Source organism: Gossypium raimondii, chromosome 1, assembly GCF_025698545.1.
Source record: "Gossypium raimondii isolate GPD5lz chromosome 1, ASM2569854v1, whole genome shotgun sequence".
Taxonomy (NCBI): Eukaryota; Viridiplantae; Streptophyta; class Magnoliopsida; order Malvales; family Malvaceae; genus Gossypium; species Gossypium raimondii.
The window spans coordinates 38,039,159-38,061,560 of NC_068565.1; the positions used below are offsets into that span (position 1 = coordinate 38,039,159).

At 34.3% G+C, this 22,402-nt stretch overlaps 2 protein-coding genes and 1 non-coding gene across 3 annotated transcripts; all 3 read right to left on the reverse strand.

Annotated features, from left to right (window-relative positions):
* Nucleotides 1-526: 526 nt before the first annotated feature.
* Nucleotides 527-2,078, reverse strand: LOC105785755 (chlorophyll a-b binding protein 7, chloroplastic). Its single transcript, XM_012611907.2, has 5 exons — nucleotides 1,898-2,078; nucleotides 1,559-1,744; nucleotides 1,434-1,471; nucleotides 836-1,350; nucleotides 527-751 (listed from the first exon to the last, which is right to left on the reverse strand). Exons 1-5 carry the CDS (start codon nucleotides 1,951-1,953, stop codon nucleotides 734-736), a joined length of 813 nt encoding a protein of 270 aa, XP_012467361.1. The 5' UTR covers nucleotides 1,954-2,078; the 3' UTR covers nucleotides 527-733.
* A 6,867-nt stretch (nucleotides 2,079-8,945) lies between these two features.
* Nucleotides 8,946-9,052, reverse strand: LOC128032727 (small nucleolar RNA R71). Its single transcript, XR_008189016.1, has one exon. It is a non-coding gene; the product is annotated as a small nucleolar RNA R71 (small nucleolar RNA).
* Nucleotides 9,053-19,904: 10,852 nt separating this feature from the next.
* LOC105787003 (uncharacterized) lies at nucleotides 19,905-21,729 on the reverse strand. The gene is made up of 4 exons (XM_012613467.2): nucleotides 21,278-21,729; nucleotides 21,003-21,137; nucleotides 20,434-20,906; nucleotides 19,905-20,269 (listed from the first exon to the last, which is right to left on the reverse strand). The coding sequence occupies exons 1-4, from the start codon at nucleotides 21,727-21,729 to the stop codon at nucleotides 19,905-19,907; spliced, it is 1,425 nt and encodes a 474-aa protein (XP_012468921.2).
* Nucleotides 21,730-22,402: the final 673 nt, after the last annotated feature.

Genomic DNA, 22,402 nt, shown 5'->3' on the forward strand with positions numbered 1-22,402 from the left:
AAAATAAAAATAGACATAATGAGAATAATTAATATCTTAAGTTTTTTACATTATTATTTATAAGTATTTTTGTTACATAAAATATTTTCACCATAATTTAGTTTATATTTACGTTATTAATAGAAAACACGAAATAAATGCACTGAAATTAATAAATCTAAAAATATTAGAGCTTTTCAAACCACGTATATGGTTTTACTTGGAAATTGTTCAACAGTCGATGAATTATAAAATACATAGAAGAACCGAAGTAACTGAGATTTCAAGCAGTTAAATTGAGCAGGTGGCTTCACTAAGATTATTTCAAGAGCAAAACATTGATAATTGCAAATAAGCTAGTTTCATCGTTTTCTTTGGGCACTTAGCCTGATCTATATATGCATTTTGCAACAATTTTGGGGCTTCTACAGATTTCATTTCTACTTTACAAAACCTTTTTTCATAATATATAAAATTTGGCATGTTTGTATATTCATGTCAATTTCATTTTTATATTATATTGGGACTAAAAGCTAATAAATGTTGGTTAACCTTAATAAATATTCATTGCTTCTAATTTCATAAAGGTATTTGTACAACACTCAACAGAGGCATTACAATGATCTACTGATACAAGCATCCCCAAACACATCTTTCCATCTCCTTGCTGATTAGGTAAAAAGGTGTACGTATGACGACCATCGATTTTTGTCCAACATTTTCCTGGCTGTTAGGGTTCCCCCCTCCTAGTGTTTCACTTGGGGGTGAAAGCCTAAAATGGAGAATAACAAACAACAGTTAGTATAAACTCTACAAAACAAGCAAATATATTATCAAAACCAGGAGTTGAACTTACAGCAAAAATGGTGGCATGACCAGGATCGGCAAGGTGGGCAAAGAGGTTGTCAATGGGCCCAGTGCCGGTGTAGATATGTTGGAACCATGCACCCATCACTGCCAACATAGCCAATCGGCCATTCTTGATCTCTTTCGTCCTCAGCTCCTTGATCTTCTCAGGCGAACCACTTCCCCAACCAAGAGGGTCAAACCACAGGCCACCTGGGTATCCAACATCAGTCCCGGTGAGCTTGTTGTTAGGGAAGATGGGGTCTGTGTTTACACACCCTGGCTTGAGAATGTCAGCCCATCTTCTCCCTTCAGCCCAGCCGATAAAAATAAGCTCAACGATGAAGAGAGTTGTGGTGTCAGTGAAGTATTCCTCTGTTCCAGCTGAGTACCACGATGGAGTGTTTAAAATCCCAATCTTGGTTAAGAACTCTGGGATGAAAATACCAGCAGCTCCCAACATTGCCCATCTGCAGTGAACCAGCTCTGCTTGTACGTTCCATCTCAATGTCTCAGGGTCAGACCCTGTTACAACACCCCCATTATAGATACTTATATTTGCCTTTGGTTCAAATGACTGTTGAGGTACTGATAGGGATTAAACTTACCAAGACCGAGAGGATCGAAACCAAAGTCACCAGGGAGACTGCACCAAAAGGGTTTCAATAAAATGTTAGAATAAGGTTAGAGTAGAAAAGAAGAGGCCAAAAACTGGTGGTTTAAGTGACTGAACCTGCCATCCAGCCATGGAGGAGGAGTGCTGCCTGGGAACCAAAGGGGTCTGTCGGGGTCGGCGGCGGCGCACACTGGAAATGTTGGTCCGGCAGCTGGTTTTGTGTACTTTCTCACAGATCTAAGTTTCTTCCCTGTAAGGAAAGAAGCCTTTGTTGTCCCCACTACTGATCCAGTCTTCTGGGAACTGTAACAGGTTTACAACATTAATCCAAATATAAAAATTTCACAACAAATAACATGGAAAAAATCGATGGAATCCTAAACTATGGTCATTAATTTATAATGGTTAACTATAAATTCATCATTTCTAGTACATTTGAAGCAGAAAAGAACTTGCCTGGGGGATGAGATGGCAACAGCTGCAATAGCCGAAGAAGCACAAACAGAGGCCATTTTGGGTCAAATTTTGTGCTTGAATGAGATTGGGGTTGATCAGTTAATGTATTAAGGGGCTTATCTTAAAAGATAGGAAAATAGATATGGAATCGGCTAATGAGTTGCCATGTGTCAAGCAGAATCTGATATGAAGCCCATTCGTATCCACTTCTTCTGCTTATTCGGATTAAATTCTCAAGTTGGTGGTTCACCTTACATGTGTTGTGTGGCTCACATATCCAAAACCAAAAATATCAATGGCATTGCCTGGCAGCAGGTCAAAGGGCCCTGTACACTCTGTCTAATCTTTGTTTATATTTTTAATATCGAATTTGTAAAGCATTCTTAAATTTTGCTATGGATATATTCTAAAATTTTGATTTGACATAAATGTATATATAATTTTTCATTCAATCATATGTATTTAAAATTGTTTTTATATCTATTAAATTTAATGATTTTTATATGTAATAAATGTAAAATGATGATACTAATAGGGAATAAGGATATTTTAAATGAAATCTCTCATTATTCTACATCGCTAAGAAAATAAGGTATAAGAGGGGGGTTTTTTATTTTTGGGTGTGACAAGGCATAAGAGGTTTTTAAGTCTGTATACGAAGACGAAGTCTTTGGCTAAGAGATTTCGCGAGTGTTGTTAAAAAAAAATTGCTGAGTTTTTTTTTTTTTTTTGGGTGGCTTTGTTCTTCTTTTTGTACTTATAATATAAGTGTTTGTTGAATTTTAGAGATACATTGTGAAACAGAGTTCCCTTAGAATAAGTGCATATTTAGGAAAGGTTCCATCTAGAAAAAACTTGGTACTTAAAAGTTGTACACAATTGATTTTGTCTAGGAAAGACATGGTGCACAAGTTTTTTTTCTACAATCTTAAGGATATTTTGGATACTATTCATATTGTTTTTGTCACTAATAACAATATTCCCACGACTGCATTTGGTGCTTCACATGCTACCAAAGTTGCTACAATACCAAAACTTTTTAATGTTTCATATATCAACTTGGTGGAAAACACCACAAAAACAAGTATGAAAAAACATGATTACATGCCCAAATTAATAATCTTAACTTTGAGAATAAAGAAAATTGTTTTGTCTATGTCGAACTAGGCCATCATGGACATCAGTGCAAAACCCGAAAGGGCGAATCAAACTACCATACTCATTAATGCAGAAACCAAAAGGGGAGAAATGACAATCCTACCAAATCAAATGTCAATTTGGTTAAAGCAAATGATGTCACACCCCAAGTTTTTGGTACAATAAGCGATATTGTTCTAGGAAATTCGAAAACAAGTTTAATAAATGAAGCCATAAGAAATTTATTTGATTTTTAGAAATGGAAATCACGAGAATGATTATGAATATGAGATGATGGTACAAAAAGGTCAAATCATAAATTTTGAAAAGGTAGAGGATAGAAATGTAAATTAACTAAACTGGGGAAATAGGATTTAATAATGATTTTTGGACATGAGGATGATTTAGGATATGTATTAATCTAATGGAAGTCACTTTAGGGGAATTGAATGAAAACAAAAGTTTAGGGACTAACTTGTAAAATTTTCATTTTCATCGAGAAAGGTTCTAAATGCAAATTTATGCAAAAATTATAAATGATTATGGATGATAAGCATAAATTAAGAGAATTTGGAGGTATTAAGTGTCTTGAATGAAATAAAGAAAGGTAATGAGACAAAAAGGGATTGAAGTGTAATTTTACCACATAAGGGGCATTTTAGTCATTTTACATGAAATCTATATTGGAAATATTTTATTTTGAAATATTAAATCATTGGGAATAATTTGGATCCATTGGATTGGATTTTTAACATGGGTGAAATCATTGGGAGTAATTTTCACTAGTTGGCTTCAAACAACTTTATGTGGCTATTAAAAGGAGAGAAAATGAGACTTCGTTTTTCTCATCTTCTTCTCTCCATTTTACAAGAGAAGGGAGGAGAAGCTCTCCTTGCATGGCTTTTTTCTCCTTTTCTCTTCTAAAAAACATCCACCTAAAAACCCAAGTTTTCATCCATTAAATCTTGCTACAAAACAACCTTTTGGTTGATTTCCTCCATAATCTTCTTCATTTAAGTCTAGGGTTTCAAGTGGGTTAGTGAGAGAAAGCTATGAATAGAGAGAGAAAGCTCCAATCAAGGTAAGAAACTGTGCCTTCTTCATTTCCACCTTAATTAATTAAAGTAATTTGCATGGGAAGGTTGTTGTAGCATGTATACTAATATTGTTGTCCATGTTCTTGTAATGAGACATGTTGGGTGGGTGGATATAATGAATTCGGGTGAATGATTAAGTAGATTCAAGTGTTGAGAATGTATGAGAAAGCTTTCTTTGGAACTTTTTCTATTAAGAAAGTTAAGTACCATGAATTCTTTTACTTTTCCTTAAAAAATTTCTCAAATTTCTACTGTCGACCATTGTTGAGCTTAATAGAAAAGCTTTGAAAACCCTCATTCAATCGACCATCATTTACATGTAAGCCCCTATCCATTTTTCTTTGATTTTTATTATTATTTTTATCATGAGAGCTTGATTAAGCTAACCTGTGTATCAATTTGTTCAATTGGTGAGATTTTCATAAGTTTTCATTGTTGAGAGTTGGATGAATTAGGTGTAAAATTGATAGAAATTAAGCATAGGTTATGAAAATAACTAAATTGTAAAGCTTAACAAGCTTGATTGTTAGCTTTGTTATATTAGGGACCAAATTGAATAAAATGCAAACTTATTATGAAATTTTGGTAGGAATAGAAAGTATAAGGTCCCCAGTGAAAAAATTTGAAATCGAATTTTAATCTAAAACTTTATACCAAAAGTTATGCTTGTCTCGAGTTTAGGGACTAAATTGAATAAATTGAAAAATATGATTGATATTGTATTTGATTGTGAATTGAATGGAATTTGATATTGTTATGTGTTTTGTGACTGCACGTAGCTAACGTTGACGCTAAGCCTTTGATTGGGAAAGGAAAAGCGAAATTTATCGACGAGTGACTCGGAAATCCTGGTTTGTACATTTATCATTCAAAATAGAAATATTTGTTTCTATATGCATGTTTATTGAATGATTGATCAATGAGGTAAGTATATGGTGATAGCCTGAATTGTTTTGATTGACTTTGATATGGAATATCGATATAGAGGGCTAAAATGAATAAAATGAAAAATAGCATCAACTATATGAATTATGTTATATGAAATGGAAATTGGATAGGAATATGTTTTATAATAATAAATAAATGTGTATACATAATGTTTTGGATTGTGATTATGATTATGATTGAGAAATGGTATATGTATTGAATTGTAAAATGAAATTGAATATCGACACCCTATTAACTAGTCAAGCTAAGTCGAAAATAGTTGGCATGCCATAGGATTGGATTGTGTGTCGAATTATGCGCTTGTGTGCCAGGATGAACCTTATGTGTTAGGATGCATTTCGTGTGACAAGATGCGTTTCGTGCACTAAGATGCGCTTCGTGTGCCAGCATGCACTTTACTTGCCAGATTTCCGTACGTCAGTTTATCTGATTATGTACTTCAATGCCAGTTAGGTGTGTTGGTTGGATGATCCATGAGTCTGTCCAAGTTGAGTCATGTTAATAGGGGTTATAAATGGAAAAGTTGGCAAATGGTATCGAGATGAAGTGGTATGATGATATGTAACAAAAAATGTGTATATATGAACTATGATAAAGAAAACATATATCTTATTGTGAAAATAAATTGAAAACGACCCTTAGGGGCTGAAATGAGTATTAATAAGTCAATAGACTCCAAGAAAGGATTGAATGGTTAGTAAAAAAGGAAAATGATATGGTTTGATCAAGGAATTTTGATGATTTAATATCAATTATAAGTATGTATAAATGTTGAATTCATGTTGATAATGAATGCCAAATAGCTTATTTATAGACAAATGAGTAAATGAATTGAATTGGTCAAAGGGGCTGGTTCATATATATCGACAGCGGAACAAACATAGAATCAAAGTTCTTTTATGATGGTGATACGGATCGTCCCGATTTTTAAAGAACTTCTTTTTCCTGTTTTAAATTTATTTTTGTTTTTTTTATTCATTTATTTTATTTCTACTTTTTAATGTTAATTTTATTTGAGTTTAGTTGATTTTCCACAATAGGTGTATATACCATGGAGTGATAGAACTAAAAAATCGAAGAAGCCATATATTGGGCTCAATGCCGCAACATGACACCCTAATGTCGCAACATCCAAGATAGAACGCCACATCACAACATTGAAAGGCCAAGTTCATCTGAATTATTTTATTTTGATGCTTTTTTATCCATTATCAACACTTCTTTGTCTTCTTATTTGTATTTGTTTTTGTATTTTCTTTACTTTATATTTCATATTTCTTTTCATAGAATTTTTTTAGGTACTCTTCCGTCTTCTTGTAACACACGGATCCTAAGACTATCACGAAAATAAGGAATCGACCCTTCAGGGAAGTTTCTTTTTTTAAGCTTATGTTTTTTTACATCGAGGATAATGTATGTTCTAAAGTGTGGGGGAAGTACATAGGGTTAGTCTGTGTGCTTTCATTTGTGTGTTTACTTTGTTATTTATTGATAAAAAAACTGTGTTACTATTTTTGTTCCATAGTGCTTGGATTATATTAATACTATGAATAGTGGTTGGAAATATTAAAGAATCTAATGATTTTTGTCAAGCATGAATTTTTTTTATTGGTATGCGATAATTTGATTATTTTTAAGGGAAAATGATTAGGTTACTTAGTTAAATTGCATAATATATTAGAAGTACTGATCTGTCGTAATTCGGTGTAGCAGATTAAACTAGTTTTCACACTTAAGGAGCCTAAATTCAAGCATTTTCATTACATTTTAGTTAAGTTTCTTTAGTTTTACTTACATTTAATAAAATGTGCAAATTGAGTCTTTTATTGACCTTAAGGGCTAAATGAGGCCTAAGGGAGAGCTAACGTACTTTGTAAGTGTGCAAGAGACCATTAGAAGGTATTTTAGGTCGATACTGGACATTATGTCACAAAACGGGAGGTCAAATGTCACAACATAGGGAACAAAATAAAGAAAACTCAAGTCTGCCTATGATATTGCGACACAGACTAAGGGTGTCGCGACATACCTCTGCAGATGGCTACAGAGGAGCATACTAGTTGCTATGTCGTAACACAAGTACTGGTATGTCATGACATCAACTCTGGGACAGAAATTAAACACGAAGTAGGGGAGTTTTAGTCTGCACAATAGAACTTAAAGCTCGGGAACGTGAACTGACCTAAGGTTAAGGACGACGGCCACTTGAAGGCTATAAATAGGTTCATTTGGCACATGTTAAAGACACCTTTTCATTAACCTAGTTTCTTTCTTTAAGATTTAGTTTTGTTTTCTTTCTTAGGTTTCTACAGTTTAGTTTATTTGTTTGTTGTTTTTTTTCAAGAGATCGGGATTGTGGAATCATTCAATTCTATGGATTTACGCTTAATATCAATACAATCAGGTCCTTTAATCTACTATATCTTGTCTATTTAATTAGCATGCTTTCTCTTTAAATCGATTATATATTCTTTATAAATGCCATAAGAAACTAATCCTTCTATCGGGGATTAGTTAGTGGAGGTATGATCTGTTAACTATTTTGTAGGGTTACTCAACAGATCAGCTGCTTGAAAAAGGGAAAGTGTAAATAAACCCTAGGCCTGACAACCCTAGGAAGTCATCAGGGCGGGAATTAACCCAAAATTGGTATTGCCCATCCGAGAATACCTTAACCCCAAACCAGTCTGGACTGTGATGTCGAAAGATAAGTAGTTCTTGATGGCTCATTATGTTAGTAGAAGGTCAGAAGATCCTACTAGGGTAGCGACTAGTTGATTGATGAAGAACTCGAGACGATAATTGATGAAGATTACGTAAACGAGTTAATCACCCACAATCAGATTTGATTTATTCTTCCTTTTTAATCTCTTGAATCTTATTTTTGTTATGTTGTTTTATTTTTATTATTATAAAAACCCAAAAAATCTTTTATTTTATATTTTTCGTACTATAACTAAATGGATAGTACTAATTAGATCTTTTAGTGTTTAGGTTAGAATTGATCTAGCACTCGCCTCCCTTGGGTACAATCCTTAGAGTACTTACATCGTTGTAACAGTCTATTACAACTAGATTGTATACTTGTGAATACCACCTCGTAATTCTATATTTTAGTGCAATATTCACACTATAGACATTAGTACATTCGGAGGTGGTTAAGTTGTTGTCACTGTTGTCGGGGAGGTAATATCACTAGGTTTATTTTAATTTTTGCATGAAAAAAAATAATTAGGAAATTCTTGTTTATAGATACGATTCTTTTCTTTTAGTTATTGTTACTAATCTTTTCTTTTTGGGTTTAGTGTATGACTCGCAGTAAAGGCACACTTATCCGAAGGAATCACCGATAGCAATAGCAACAATAGATGTAAGATCCACCACCTGCCGCAAGTAACGTACCACGTGAAAATCTACTGTTTGATGACACTGGCAATAACGCCCTAGGAAACCCACTAACACTATAGCTTCCTGCAAACATTTAGATTGCTCGAGACGAAAGAACTTTAAGGGACAATGCCTTACCAAGTTTGGACATGGTTCATGAAAGTATAGCAAGGGTGACAATTACAGCTAGTAATTTTGAGATAAAATCGGCTATGATTCAGATGATCCAGAACAATTTACAGTTTAGGTGCACTATGATAGAGGACCCTAATCAACATTTAAAACGGTTTCTTCAACTTTGTAATACTTTTAAGTATAACGGGATCACTAATGACTCTTTTCGTCTTCGATTGTTCCCCTTTTCCTTGATTGATAATGTTTTTTTTTTGTTATACTCACAGGTATCAAGGTCTATCACGACGTGGGATTTACTCACTGGAAAGTTCTTACAGAAGCTTTTCCCAATTAGCAAAGCAGTGCAACTAAGAAGAGAGATTGTTGTTTTTAGAAAAATGGAGGGAGAAAGTTTCTATGAGACATGGGAACGGTTCAAAATGTTGATTTAAAAATGTTCACACCACGGATTTCCTGAGTGGATGCGGCTGTAGGTATTTTATAATGGGTTGGATGCAAATACACGATTTGGATTAGACGAAGTAGTAAGAGGATCTCTTATTAATAGAACGTACGAGGATGCGTGTGAGGTCACTGCAAACATGGCACTAAACTCCTACCAGTAGCCAATTGAACGATTCACATATGGTTAGAAACCCGCTAGGATAATGGGAGAGCATGAAACAAACCCCAAATCTGACAACCCTGTGAAGTCATCAAGGTGGGAATTAACCCAAAAATGGTATTGCCAATACGTGAACACCTTAACCCCAAATCAATCTAGACTGTGAGGTCAAAAGATAAGTAGTTCTTGCTGACTTGTTATGTTAGCGGAAGATCAGAAGATCCTACTAGGGTAGCAACTAGTTGATTGATGAGAAACTCAAGACGATAGTTGATGGAGATTACCGAAGCAAGCTAATCATCCATAATCAAATTTGATCTATTCTTCCTTTTTAATCTCTTGAATATTATTTTTTTATGTTGTTTTATTTATATTATTATTAAAACCCTAAAAATCCTTATTTTATATTATTTGTACTATAATTGAATGGAAAGTACTAATTAGATCTTTTAATGTTTAGGCTAGAATCGATCTACCACTCACCTCCCTTGTGTACAATCCTCGGAGTACTTACCTATTCTGTTGTAAAACTATATTACAACTAGGTCCGTATACTTGTGGTTACCACCTCGTAATTCTATATTTTAGTGCATTATTCACACTCTGGACATTAGTACGTCCGAAGGTGATCAAATACCTAGATAAGAATGTTTGATGATGTCATATGAGATATAAGTCTTATAGATAGTCATAGAGACATGAATGCTTGAATTGATTATTATTCATTCGGTTTAATTCAAAGAATGAAAGAAATTGTGTATAGTGGGATGCTTAAGGATGACCTAAGGCATTATTTGAATAGCCAGTTCTCAAATGACCATACCTTAATGTTAGAAATCCCTTGTTCCCTCAGGGAAGCTGCATCCTCTAAAATTTCCTGAGTGGAAGCGGAACAAGATCACCATGGATTTTATTTTAGGTCTTCCTCTTAGTCCTACTAAAAAGAACGCAGTTTGGGTTATTATAGATTGGCTTACTAAATTACCCCATTTCCTACTAGTATGCATAAACTATTCATTGGAGAAATCGACGGAGCTTTACAAATTTGAAATTGTACGCCTCTACAGTATACCAACATCTATCGTTTTGGATCGAGATTCAAGGTTCACGTCGAGGTTTTGGAAACAGCTACAAAAGTCCTTAGGAATCAGGCTACGATTTAGTATTGCCTTCCATCCTCAAACAAGTGGGCAATCAGAAAGAGTAATTTCAGTTCTTGAAGACATGCTCAAAAGTTGTGTAATAGATTTCAGATTGAATTGGGAAAAATATCTTTCTTTGGAAGAGTTTGCATACAAAAGCAGTCATCATGTTAGCCTGAGAACATTAACTTTCGAAGCGTTGTATGGAAGAAGGTGCAAATCACCCACCTATTGGTTGGAGCTCAGTGAAAGGAAGATAGTTGGTCCTAATTTGGCATGGGAAACGAAAGAGAAAGTTTCGATTATGCGAACCCATTTAAAGGATGTTCAAGATCGACAGAAGGCTTACGTTGATCGAAAAAGGAAGGATATTTTGTTTGGAATAGGAAACAAGGTATTTTTGAAAGTTTCTCATTTTTAGAAGGTTATAAGATTTGGAATAAAAGGGAAGTTGAGCCTACAATTCATATAATCGTACGAAGTTATAAAACAAGTTGGTCTAATGGGGTATAGATTGGCACTACCTCTGAAACTATCAAAGATTCATAACGTGTTTCACTTGTCCATGTTAAGGAGATATCGGTCGAATACAGACCATGTGGTAGAAGTAGAGACACTATAGGTGGAGCCCAACTTATCTTATAAAGAGGAGCATGTTCGTATTTTGGCAAGAGAAGTGAAAGAGTTGAGAAATAAAAGAATCTCACTGGTAAAATTATTATGGAAGAACCACAATAAGAAGGAAGCCACCTAGGAGAGGGAGAGTTTGATGAAAGAGGAATATCCTCAATTATTCGCACGTAAGAATTTTGAGGATGAAATTTTCTAAGTGGGGGAGAGTTGTAATAGCCTGCCTGGCATAAACTGTATCAATATGCTATTTGGCATATGGTTGAATAAAATATGGTACAAAAATGGTGAGATTGGTGAACTATCCTTTATAATTTTGGGTGGCGTATTGCATGGATTCGACAATACACCTATTTGTGGAACACCTTGCTAGAATTTTCCATTTGGAAAACTTTAATGTTTAGCGAACTCTTTTATATGGCAATTTGCCAACCCTAAATACTTGGGCCGAACTCATTAGTACGCGGATTGATAGACTTTTTTTTCATGTTTTAGCATAAAAACGATAGCAATGAGTATCATTAGAATTTAGTTGAGACCTAGTTGGAAGTGTTTAGGTACCTGAATGACTTGTTTAGTTGGATTGAATTAGTATACAAGCAACGCTTTACTACTTACTAAACTGATTAGTGGTAGTAGTTAAGTTTGGTATATGTGTAGGCAAGTCTATTCTTGGGTTTCAAGGGCTATAGTGGGATTTTCTGACCCTCCCACTGAGCTTTGTCCTCATTGTTTGTGCTATATATGAATGTTGATAGCTGACATGTTTCATCTTTGTTTTTCTCTATATTCCTTTTTAATTCTCTAGAAAGTTTTGAGGTATCTTCGTTAGAGAAGACGAGGAAGGCTTGTAGTAGCTAACCAAAACACCCTTGTTACATATCAACTTACTAGTAATTTCTAGAAAACCCCTAGGTTGTTGTCAAAAGGATTTACGTTTTTGCATTACACATGCATGATTAAATTAGATAAAAGGGGTTTGATAGTTATAACTATTTCTTATTTAGCTCAGGAATCTAGTGAAGGTCCAAGCAATCGAGCCAAAGGACCAGTAGAGTATATTCTGTTTTGAAGTTCTGGTGAGTTCCTTCTTACTTCCTTTGAGTTATGAAACTTCCATGATATGTGAGTTGTGTGTGATAAGTTCTTTTGCTATAAATGAGTCGATGTGTTGTTCCTAGACGTGTGCGTAAGTATAACCATTGTCAACGTAAAAACACCCTCCTTGCTACACGAGCCCAATACAAGATAATTTATGATATGTGAACATTGTGGAAGGGAGATCTATATGTGATGCCTCTAGTAGGGCAACTACATCACAAATCAAGCTGGCAGATCATGGCCCGACCTTACGAGAGAACACGTGTTTGACTTAACAAGGATATGAAATTAATAATAAATATGACCGATATGTGATTCTGATATTTGATATATGGGTTCAAGTTTGGTATAAGGATGGGTTGTTGATAACCATGCAAGGTTGTGGGAGATATGAAACACCCCTTAGCCCATCGAAAAGACTTAGCGTACATCATTTAGCTAGACAACCCACTCAACGAACTGGGGCATTGCTGATGGATTCAAAATTCATTAGTTTCACTTAAATATTTGAGGAAATAGTTATGAAGATTCTCCTTTTTGTTACAAACCATTATTCTTTTCTCTAAATTGGTAACACTTCTTTAAAGGAGAAAACAGTAGGGGTTATAAAAGACAGTCTATTAATCATTCGTTATCATCAATGGTGAATACATATAAAAGAGTTCACAAATTGCGAATCAAGTAAGCTTGGCGTACACTTTTATAATAAGGAATAAATTCTCTTTTCAAGGCCAAATATACATCTACGAGGTAAAAGTAAAAGTTAATTACAAAACATTTGTATACGCCATCCACTAAATAGCCATGCATGATACAAAAATAGGCAAGTAGCTCACTCGTAGACGCAGCTTTGGCGTAGTCCCCTTCTACCGATCTTCTGCTAGTAATCAAATGCTCGAGAAAGAAAAGTAACAAAGTAAGTTCAATTGAATTTAGTGAGTTCCAAATAGACACAAAATGATTATTAGGTTAGCGATAGTTAACAAAAAAATAGAGATATTTTCAAGACTCAGTCTTACAAACACATACACCAAGTTGTCAGTACAATTCTCTGGCGACAACACTTCACCAATATAACACAGTATCCCCAGTGGACACATACCACCATCCAGTTCATACTCTCTTAATAATGTATGTATACTTATGACCCAACCCTGTACCAACCTAGGGACCATATTTCAAAAATTAGAATCAGATATCAACCATAATCATATTTATATTCATATTCCTTATTAAATTGAACACGTGCTCTCGCACAAGGTCGGGCCATGATCTGACAGTCCGATTTGTAGTAAAGCTGCTCTACCGAAGGCATCACAAATAAAGTTTTTTTCCACATTTTACATGTCACAAAAGTCTGGTACTGGGCTCGCACAAAATATGGGTATTTTCACCTCGATCATGGCCATATCCACACATACTACATTGATTTATTGCACGTATGCCAATTCACTACACATCGACCTATCTTTAGTAAAGACAACTTACCTTACACAACCCGCATTTAATAGAATTTTAATAACTCAAAGGAAGTAAGAAGAAACTCACCAGAAAACTTCAAAACAAAATATACTCTACTGGTCCTTTGTCTCAATTGCTCAGACCTTCACTAGCTTATTGAGCTAAATAAGAAACAATTATAACCATCAGACCATTTCCTATTAAAATTTAATCATGCATGTACTAATGCAAGAACATAAATCCCCTCAATAATGACCTAAGGGCTTTCTAGAAATTACCGTAAGTTGGTACGTATCAATAGCATTTACTAGCTACGGATACCTTTATTGTCTTCTCTAGAAAAGATAACTTAGAAATTTCTAAAGATTTAGGGAAGAACTTAGAGAAAAACAAAGGTGAAACTTGCCACTTATAGGCATCCTTATATAGCACAAACAATGGGGACAAAGCTTAGTGGAAGGGTCAGAAAATCCCACTATAGCCCTGTAACCCGAGAATAAGCTGGCCTTCTCATCTACCAAACATAACCATTACCACTAATAAGCTTAGTGAATAGTAAACGTTGTTTATACACTAAAACAAGCCAACTAAATCATTCATTTAGCTACTTAAACACATCAAATTTTCATCTACAGTACTCTAGTTTAATTCCAACTAGGTCTCAACTAGATTCTAATGATGCTCACCGAGCCATCATTTTCTCGCTTAAGCACAGAAAAAATTCTATCACTCTGTGAACTAACGAGTTCGCCCAAAGTATCTGGGGTTTGCGAATTGCCTCACAAAAGAGTCTGACAAACCCTTAGAGCTCTCCAAATGGTGAATTCCAGCAAGACATTCCTCACAAAAGAATCCTCACAACACGCCACCTAAACATTTAACGGACCAGTCACTATTCTAATCCTTTTACTACCATTGGCTTAGACTATGTGCCAATCAGTATCTATAAGGTCAACGTTGAGCGGGCTATTACAAGATGTGTATAAATTGAAGGAATGTGTCGGCTTGAATGTTGTATGTGTTATGTTAAATTGGTGTAGTGTTGCCACCAAGGAATTGTGGATGGCAATCAGCGTATTATGTCTATATAATAGAGTCTCACGAAAAAGTCTGTTGTTCTTTTCTTACGAGTATTGATGCTTGTTGATTATTGCAGTTCGTGAAAAACTAGTTGTGTTTATTTTTGGAACTCACTAAGTTCAAATGAACTTACTTTATTACTTTTTCATCTTCAAGCATTTGGTAGTAGAAAATGGATTTGTCAAAGAGGACTACGCTAGAGTTGCAGTTGTGAGTGAGCCATTTGTTTATTTTTGTATCATGCATGGCTATGTGGCAGATGGCATATACATATGTTTTGCAATTAACTAAGTCATTTGTATTGCTTTATCTTAAAATAGAATTGCCTCTTCTTTTGAAAGTGTACGCCGAACCTTCTTGATTTGTTGATCATAAATTTTTATGATTTTGATATATACGCCATAACTAGGCAGTATTTGAATAATAGATTTTTATTTTATAATTTTTATTATTTTCTCTTACACTAAGGAAAATCTTTATACTTGTTTTTCTAAAATTTTTAAGTTAAGCCAAAGGATTTGAATCCGCTAGTAATGCCCTAGTCTGTCAGGTGGTCTGGTTGGCTGAATGATACACGTCATGTCTTCTTGATGGGCTAAAGGGTGTTACAGATCTTGATAGGATATAAAGTTAAATTCTAAATTAAATTGTTGTTTGTAATGGTGCCTTATGGAATATTGGTTAGAACTAGACAAATGACATGTTTTGGTTTGCTTTTGATGTGTTTTGATTTGATTTAATGAATGGTTATTGGCATGTTTGGGACTTAAGTAACCATTGATGGTATGTCTTGCATTTCAAGGCACAATTTAGCACACACGGGCAGACACACAAGCTATCACACAGTCGTGTGTCACACATGGGCTAGTGATACGGTCGTGTGCTCTGTTTGATTTTGGTGGTTTTAGGTACACATGGCCATAGTCTGTTACATGACTTAACAACACGGTCATGTAACCCTTTTTATACATGGCATTAGTCTGTTGCACAATTTGGGGATACGATTGTGTGATATTGCACTACACGACCTTAGCCTGTCACATGGCTTCGCCACATGTCCGTGTGACCCGTGGAATACCCAATTTTAGCCCGGGCTCACAAAAAAATAATAAACCCAAAATAATAAAACAAAGTCTAAGTCCAGTAATATCATTTGGCCCGACCGTAATGACCCATTACTTGAAAAGGTTGAAGGTCCATCTACAAGCTTATGGAAACATAATCTTCAAGGATATGCAATATTAGATATGATATGCAATCTTAGATATGATATGCAATCTTAGAAGATATGATTTTGTAATCTTAGAGATTTAATTTGTAGATACCATTTAATCTTAGCCGTTGATGTAATTGATCTGTACCGTTGGATTTGAGGGGGCTCAACTATAAATAGAGGCCTCTCCCTTCATTGTAAAGGACTAGAGTTGGGAGTAATAATAATTCTTAAGAGTATTCATTCAAATTTCTCTCTCTCTTGCGTTCTTATTTTCTATGGCTTGTTCTTATTTTGTTGATTTGTGTATAATTTATTTATTGATTCGTATATTGTTGATTTCAAATCTTTTTTTCCCTTTTTATTCATTTTCAAATTCATTATTTTCAAATTTGTTTACATTTTATTTTGCCTTATATTTTTTATTTTATACTCTTTGTTTTAAATTCATTGGTCTTTTACTACTGATGCTATTTAATACTCAATTTGTTATTTTATTTTATTATTATTAAATTAATTATTTTAACTATTATGTGGCATCATTAATCTTGTATCATTATTATTTACTTTTTATGCCTTTAAATTTCAAATTTTGTTATATATATATATATATATATATATATATATGCATGCATACATACATACGTTTTATAATATATACATATACGTACACATTTTTAATTTTTATAAATATATATATACACATACTTTTATATATTTTCTATGTTTCATAATTTTATATATATACTTATATTTTTTTACATATTAAAATATGTATATTTATATTTTTTATTTTTTATAATTCACATACATATATATTTTTCTTAAAAGTACATATATATATTTATATTTTATAATTTTATCTATTTTCTTTGTTATTATTATTGCTTTACTTGATGTTTATTTATTTATTTATTCACATGACCATTATTTTCATTATTATATTCTTTAAATGTTTCAGTTTTATTTGTTTATTTACTCGATATTGTGTATACATGATTGATTTTTATTTATTTATCTTTTCATTATTATTATTATTATTATTATTATTATTATTATTATTATTATTATTATTATTATTATTATTATTATTATTATTATTATTATTGTTCTTGATCATGCTATTTATATTTATATTATCACAATTGTTACTCCATTATATAATTGTTACCCAAATTAGTATAAAGAGAAAATTTTGAAAAATAAAGGCAATACTCGGTATTTGTAATCTTCGAGAAGATTGAGCCCTAACGTATTGGGTTCTAACTCTTTCGTTGAATCTGAATAATCAAGAATGCTCTTTAATCAAAACATAAATAAAAAGCTCATTATCGAGAATTCAATACGTTGTGTCCTAACGCATTGGATATGACACGTTGTTTTCTCGAGATGAGGATTTTTTTTCTAAAAATAAATAAGGTAATATTCAATGTTTAGAATTTTGAGAAATTGTGCCCTAACGTATTGGGCTGCAATTTCTTCATCTGATTTAAACAATTGAATATCCTTTTAAATTTTATTGCACAAGTTTTTTTTGGACAAGCTCCTTTTTGAGGAAGTGAAATATCATGCCCTAACTCATTGGGTGTGACATTTTCTCTTTTCGAAATGAGAGGGTCTTATCGAGTAACTTGTTTTATATAAGTTTTAAAAAAAAAACAAAAAAACAAAAGATCGTATTTTAAATCTCTTCAAAGTTTTCAATATTCGACATTAAGACATTAATTAATTAACTAGGTACATATTTTTAGGCGTTACGAGGGTGCTAATCCTTCCTCTTACGTAACCGACTCTCGAACCCATTTTTCTGAATTTCGTCGACTAAAATCGTTGTTTTAATAAAGTCAAATTGCTTATTAAAAATAACCACTTTTTGAGGTGACCCGATCACACCTAAATAAAAAGGATCGATGGCGACTCGCATTTTCATTTTTTTCAAAATTCAAGTCGACCCCGTTTTTCAAAATAAAAAATGGTTTCGACAACCCGTATTTTTTATTTTTACCATGCTTCTATATTATGTTTCAAATTAGTCCTTGCTTATTCCTGAATTGATCCTAGAGCTTCGTAGGCTTGATTTAAGTCACGTTTTTGTACAAATGGTATTATTATTGAATGAATATCTATTAATGTTTTTTTGAAGTAAATCTTGAATTGAAATTGCATATCCTTGTCTTGTTAAATGCTGTAGAAACCAGTAACCCTCATCTGGTGACAAAGATGGGTGAGGGGCGTTACACATGTGTCTGAGTTCGTTATTACTAGGTTGCATTAGGTGAAAACTTAATATGAACATGTAATAGATTCAATGAGATAAAAAATTATAATTTCAATATGAAATGTAAAAGAGAACAGGAAATTTTGATAACATTGTGATTCTTGTATAAGAGTTCTATTCATATGTATAAGTATATGCAATTATTCGCAAAAGAAATGTTATGAAATGGAATGAAGAGTATCATATAAAATTTTCATGTCTACATAATCTTTTTTTTTTTTAAAAGAAATCCGTTTATAGCAATTGTGCCTGAACAACAAACAGGAGAAGTCCACCAGCAACTTACAAACCAAAGTAAAACAAAACAAACAACAAACCGGGAAAAACAAAACAGCAAAAAAAGAAAATAATTAAAAAAGAAGATCAACAAAACACCGTCTTCTCCATTCAACAAATTTTCAGGCGTTGTGTGTGTCAACAAACCCCAGAAAAATAAACGGTAAAAAATCTTCCAAATCCAACAATGAAACATCCGGAAAAGAAAGCAGTTGAGAATGGCCACCCTATATCAGTATTTCTTAACTCCATCGCTGAAATAGAAAATGGGTTATGGAGGTCGCCCACTTCAACGATCAGAATCGGCCACTTTCATAGCTTTCAAAGGCGCATCTTCCACCCAGAATGAATCCCCTTCTGCTCGCATACCCTGAACAGCCATTACATGCGCTGCTCCATTCCCTTCTCTTGCAATGAACTGGAATCGACAACATTGGAACTTCCTTGCTAGGTTCTTCGCGTCCCAGGTAAATGGTCTAGACTCCGAGTAATCCTCGCTTGATTCTTGAATATTATTTGCCACCAATCTCGAATCACTCTCAAGAATAACATTTGAAAAACCCAAATCCAGAGCAAATTGGAGCCCATGAAGGACAGCAAGTGCTTCAACAATCACCACCGAATGAACCAAATTATGTCCTTAAAATCCCGACCCCATTATAAATCCCTCATCATTTCTAATAATAAAGCCTGACACTGCTCGTTTTTTGGTAATCAACAATCCCGCATCAACGTTAATTTTTAACCACCCTTGCGGAGGTGGTGACCATTTTACCATGGATCTCGGTTGTGGATACTTCAAATTCTCAGCACTACTACGATATTCCAACCCAAAACTCCTAATGAAGGTAACAATTTCCTCCAAACTTTGTACCTTTCTTTCATGTACAAATTTATTTCGAGAGAACCAAATCGCCCAGATAGTAACAACAATTACCCTTTTCCTATTCTTATCAGAATTCTCCAACAGCCAACTCAACCACTCATTAAAATTTACCATTGAACTCGGCCACTAGACGTCTAACTTGGACCAAACTTGTGCAGCAAACAAGCAATCCCAAACAGTATGAGTAGAAGATTCACACCCCTAACCACAACGCGGACAACAGTTATCAGCAAACAATCTCCTATAATATAAGTTTTGAAAAGTAGGCACATAATTTTGGACAAATTTCCAGATTAAGATGTGAATTTTTGAAGGACACTCTAAACTCCATATCTGCTTGAACATTTTTTGCTCGTTGATGCTCACATTAGAGTTATCAACATTTTATATCCACTCTTTACAGAATAGATACCCGAATTTTCGCTAAACCAAACTACTTTATCTGATTGATCAGTAGTGGGAATAGGTAGACTCATAATCTGGTCAGCTTCTTCCACCGAAAAAGTTGAGTAAATAAGATCTCTATTCCAACGATTAGGTTCCTTTAGAATTAACTCAGCCACCCAATCCAAACCAGCCACCTTATCAGTAGAAATAGAATGTTGAGCTTTTCCCGGCAACCAATGATCTTTCTATATTGACATCGATGTTCCAGACCCAATTCTCCACTTCAAACCAGACCCTAACAGGCCTTTAGCACACCAGATACTTCTCCAAAAAAATGATGGATTCGCTCCTAAAGAGGCTTCCATAAAATCTGATCCCCTATAGTACTTTGCTTTGAGCAAACGCGCAAGTAAGGAACTCAAATTTTCCATAAGATGCCAACCCTGTTTAGCAAGAAGTGCGATATTGAATTTGGCCAAATCTCGGAAGCCCATCCCGCCCTCCTCTTTTGGTACCGACAGCTTCTTCCACGAACACCAATGAAGCCCTTTTTTCCCTGCTTTCTTTTGCCACCAGAATCGAGCCATGACCGCTTCTAAATCCCTACAAACTGCTGATGGTAACAGAAAACAATTCATAACATATAGTGGAATAGCCTGGAGTACAACTCTGATAAGGACCTCCCTCCCCTTATGGAAAGTAATCTCGAGCTCCAACTAGAGACTCTTTTTATTATCTTTTCTTTAAGTTCCTTAAAAGCCTTCTGTTTGTTACGCCCCACCATTGATGGGAGACCAAGGTAATTCTCCAGGTTTAGATTCCTATTAACCCCCAGAACTCTACAAACATTATCTCTGTTAAACTGGTCAACATTGGAACTTAAAAATGACCCTGACTTGTCAAGATTGACTTCCTGACCAGAACACTTAGCATAGGCCTCTAAAATTTCTTTGATCACCATTGCTCCATTGATAGACGCATCTCCAAAGATAAGGCTATCATTTGTAAAAAACAAATGAGTGATTCGTGGGGCTTGCCTACTAACCCGAAAGCCATTAAGAACTCCCCTTGACACAGCCCTTCTAAGAAGAGTCGACAATCCTTCATCACATATAAGGAATAAATAAGGACTAATAGGGTCCCCTTGGCGAAGGCCTTGTGACGGGAAAAATAACTCATACACCTCCCCATTCATAACCACAGAATACGAGACCGATGTCACACAACCCATAACTTTCTCAATCCACCTATCCGAAAACCCTATCCTTCGAAGCATAACATGCACAAAATTTCATTCGACCCGGTCATAAGCTTTACTCATATCTAGTTTTAACGCAAATAACCCTTTCCTCCCAATACGTTTTCTCTTCATAGAATGTAAAGTTTCATATGCAGCTATGATATTATCCGTAATGAGTCTTCCAAGTACAAAAGCACTCTGTGCTTCATCAATACATACATTGAGTATCTTTTGAAACCTATTCACCAACATCTTTGAAATGATTTTATATAAAATATTACAAAGACTAATAGGTCTAAATTGAGTCATGCACCGAGGAGAACTGACCTTGGGAATTAAAACAATTCTTGTATTGTTAATTTCAGCCATATTATAAACCCCTGCATCGTCTCAATACAGAAATTAGCTACATCTTTACCCACAATATGCCAAAACCTATGGTAGAAAATCGCCCCTATCCCATCTTCGCTAGAAGCTTTTAACGGGCTCATGGCTTTAAGAGTTGAACACACCTCTTCATATGTAAACTCCTTCTCAAGGTCCTCGTTCATCTGTTGAGAAATACATGGCTCAACACCTTCCAAAATTGAGCTTGGATCTCCAACACTTTTCGCTGTAAATAAAGAAGTAAAATAATCAGTGGCCAACCGTAATAAAGCATCATTGTTCGCATAACTATTACCCTCGCCATCCACTAATTCTTCCACCTTATTCTTCCTACTCCGATCCGTTGCTGATTGGTGAAAAAAATGGGTATTCCTATCCCTATTTTTCAGCCAATTCGCTTGAGCTCTCTGTTCCCAATAAAGCTCCTCTCTGTCCACCTTCATATTAATTTACAGCTTTGTCTCCACAATATCCCCTAGAATCTCGTCCGTAAGAACTTCTTCATTAAGTTGAAACAACTGTTTTTCCAACTCTTTCTTCGTGATGTTGAGCTTTGTCTACATAATCTTTTGAAACATGGGATTTAACATGATGTAATTATTTATAAATGACGTGTTGAGAAGTGATGTTAACTTATTAATTTAGCAAAGTGATTTATTAGCATGTTTGATTGTTTAAATGTTTTATTATTTTCAATTCAAATTGTGCTAGTACCATTAACCATTTAATGCCTAGCGTGGAAATGTGTTTCTTGTGTACGCAGGTCTCAACGAAGATAGGTCATGATTGTTTAGTTTGAAGGTATCCAAAGGTATTGCAACTTAGCTCATGCTAAATGATATATTTTATTGTAAAATATTTAAATATATATAACTAGATTTATTCATGAATCGAATGGCCCACATGGTGTAGTAGGCTTAATTTGACTTGGGTCGGACTTGAAAAAAGATCTTTGTTTCTAAAATTGCTAAGTTCGACCTGAGTTCAGTCTAAATAATAAAAATAATTTAAAGTTTAAGTTTAATTATAAAGGAATAAAATTATTTTTTATTAGTATTTGAACAGTGAAACGTGCAAACATGTTGGGTTGGGTCGACCTAAAAATGAGCCTAGATT

Bases quoted from the DNA above. Each gene is read 5' to 3' on its own strand.
- LOC105787003 (XM_012613467.2), bottom strand. From the start codon at position 21,729: ATGAAGGTGGACAGAGAGGAGCTTTATTGGGAACAGAGAGCTCAAGCG. The intron at 21,138-21,277 runs GTTTATAATATG...GTTGGTGAATAG, and splicing joins TGTATTGAGACGATGCAGGG to GTTTCAAAAGATACTCAATG. The intron at 20,907-21,002 runs GTTATTTGCGTT...GTTTTCGGATAG, and splicing joins AAACGTATTGGGAGGAAAGG to GTGGATTGAGAAAGTTATGG.
- LOC105785755 (XM_012611907.2), bottom strand. From the start codon at position 1,953: ATGGCCTCTGTTTGTGCTTCTTCGGCTATTGCAGCTGTTGCCATCTCA. The intron at 1,745-1,897 runs GCAAGTTCTTTT...AACCTGTTACAG, and splicing joins GTTGCCATCTCATCCCCCAG to TTCCCAGAAGACTGGATCAG. The intron at 1,472-1,558 runs GTTCAGTCACTT...CTTTTGGTGCAG, and splicing joins CCTCCATGGCTGGATGGCAG to TCTCCCTGGTGACTTTGGTT.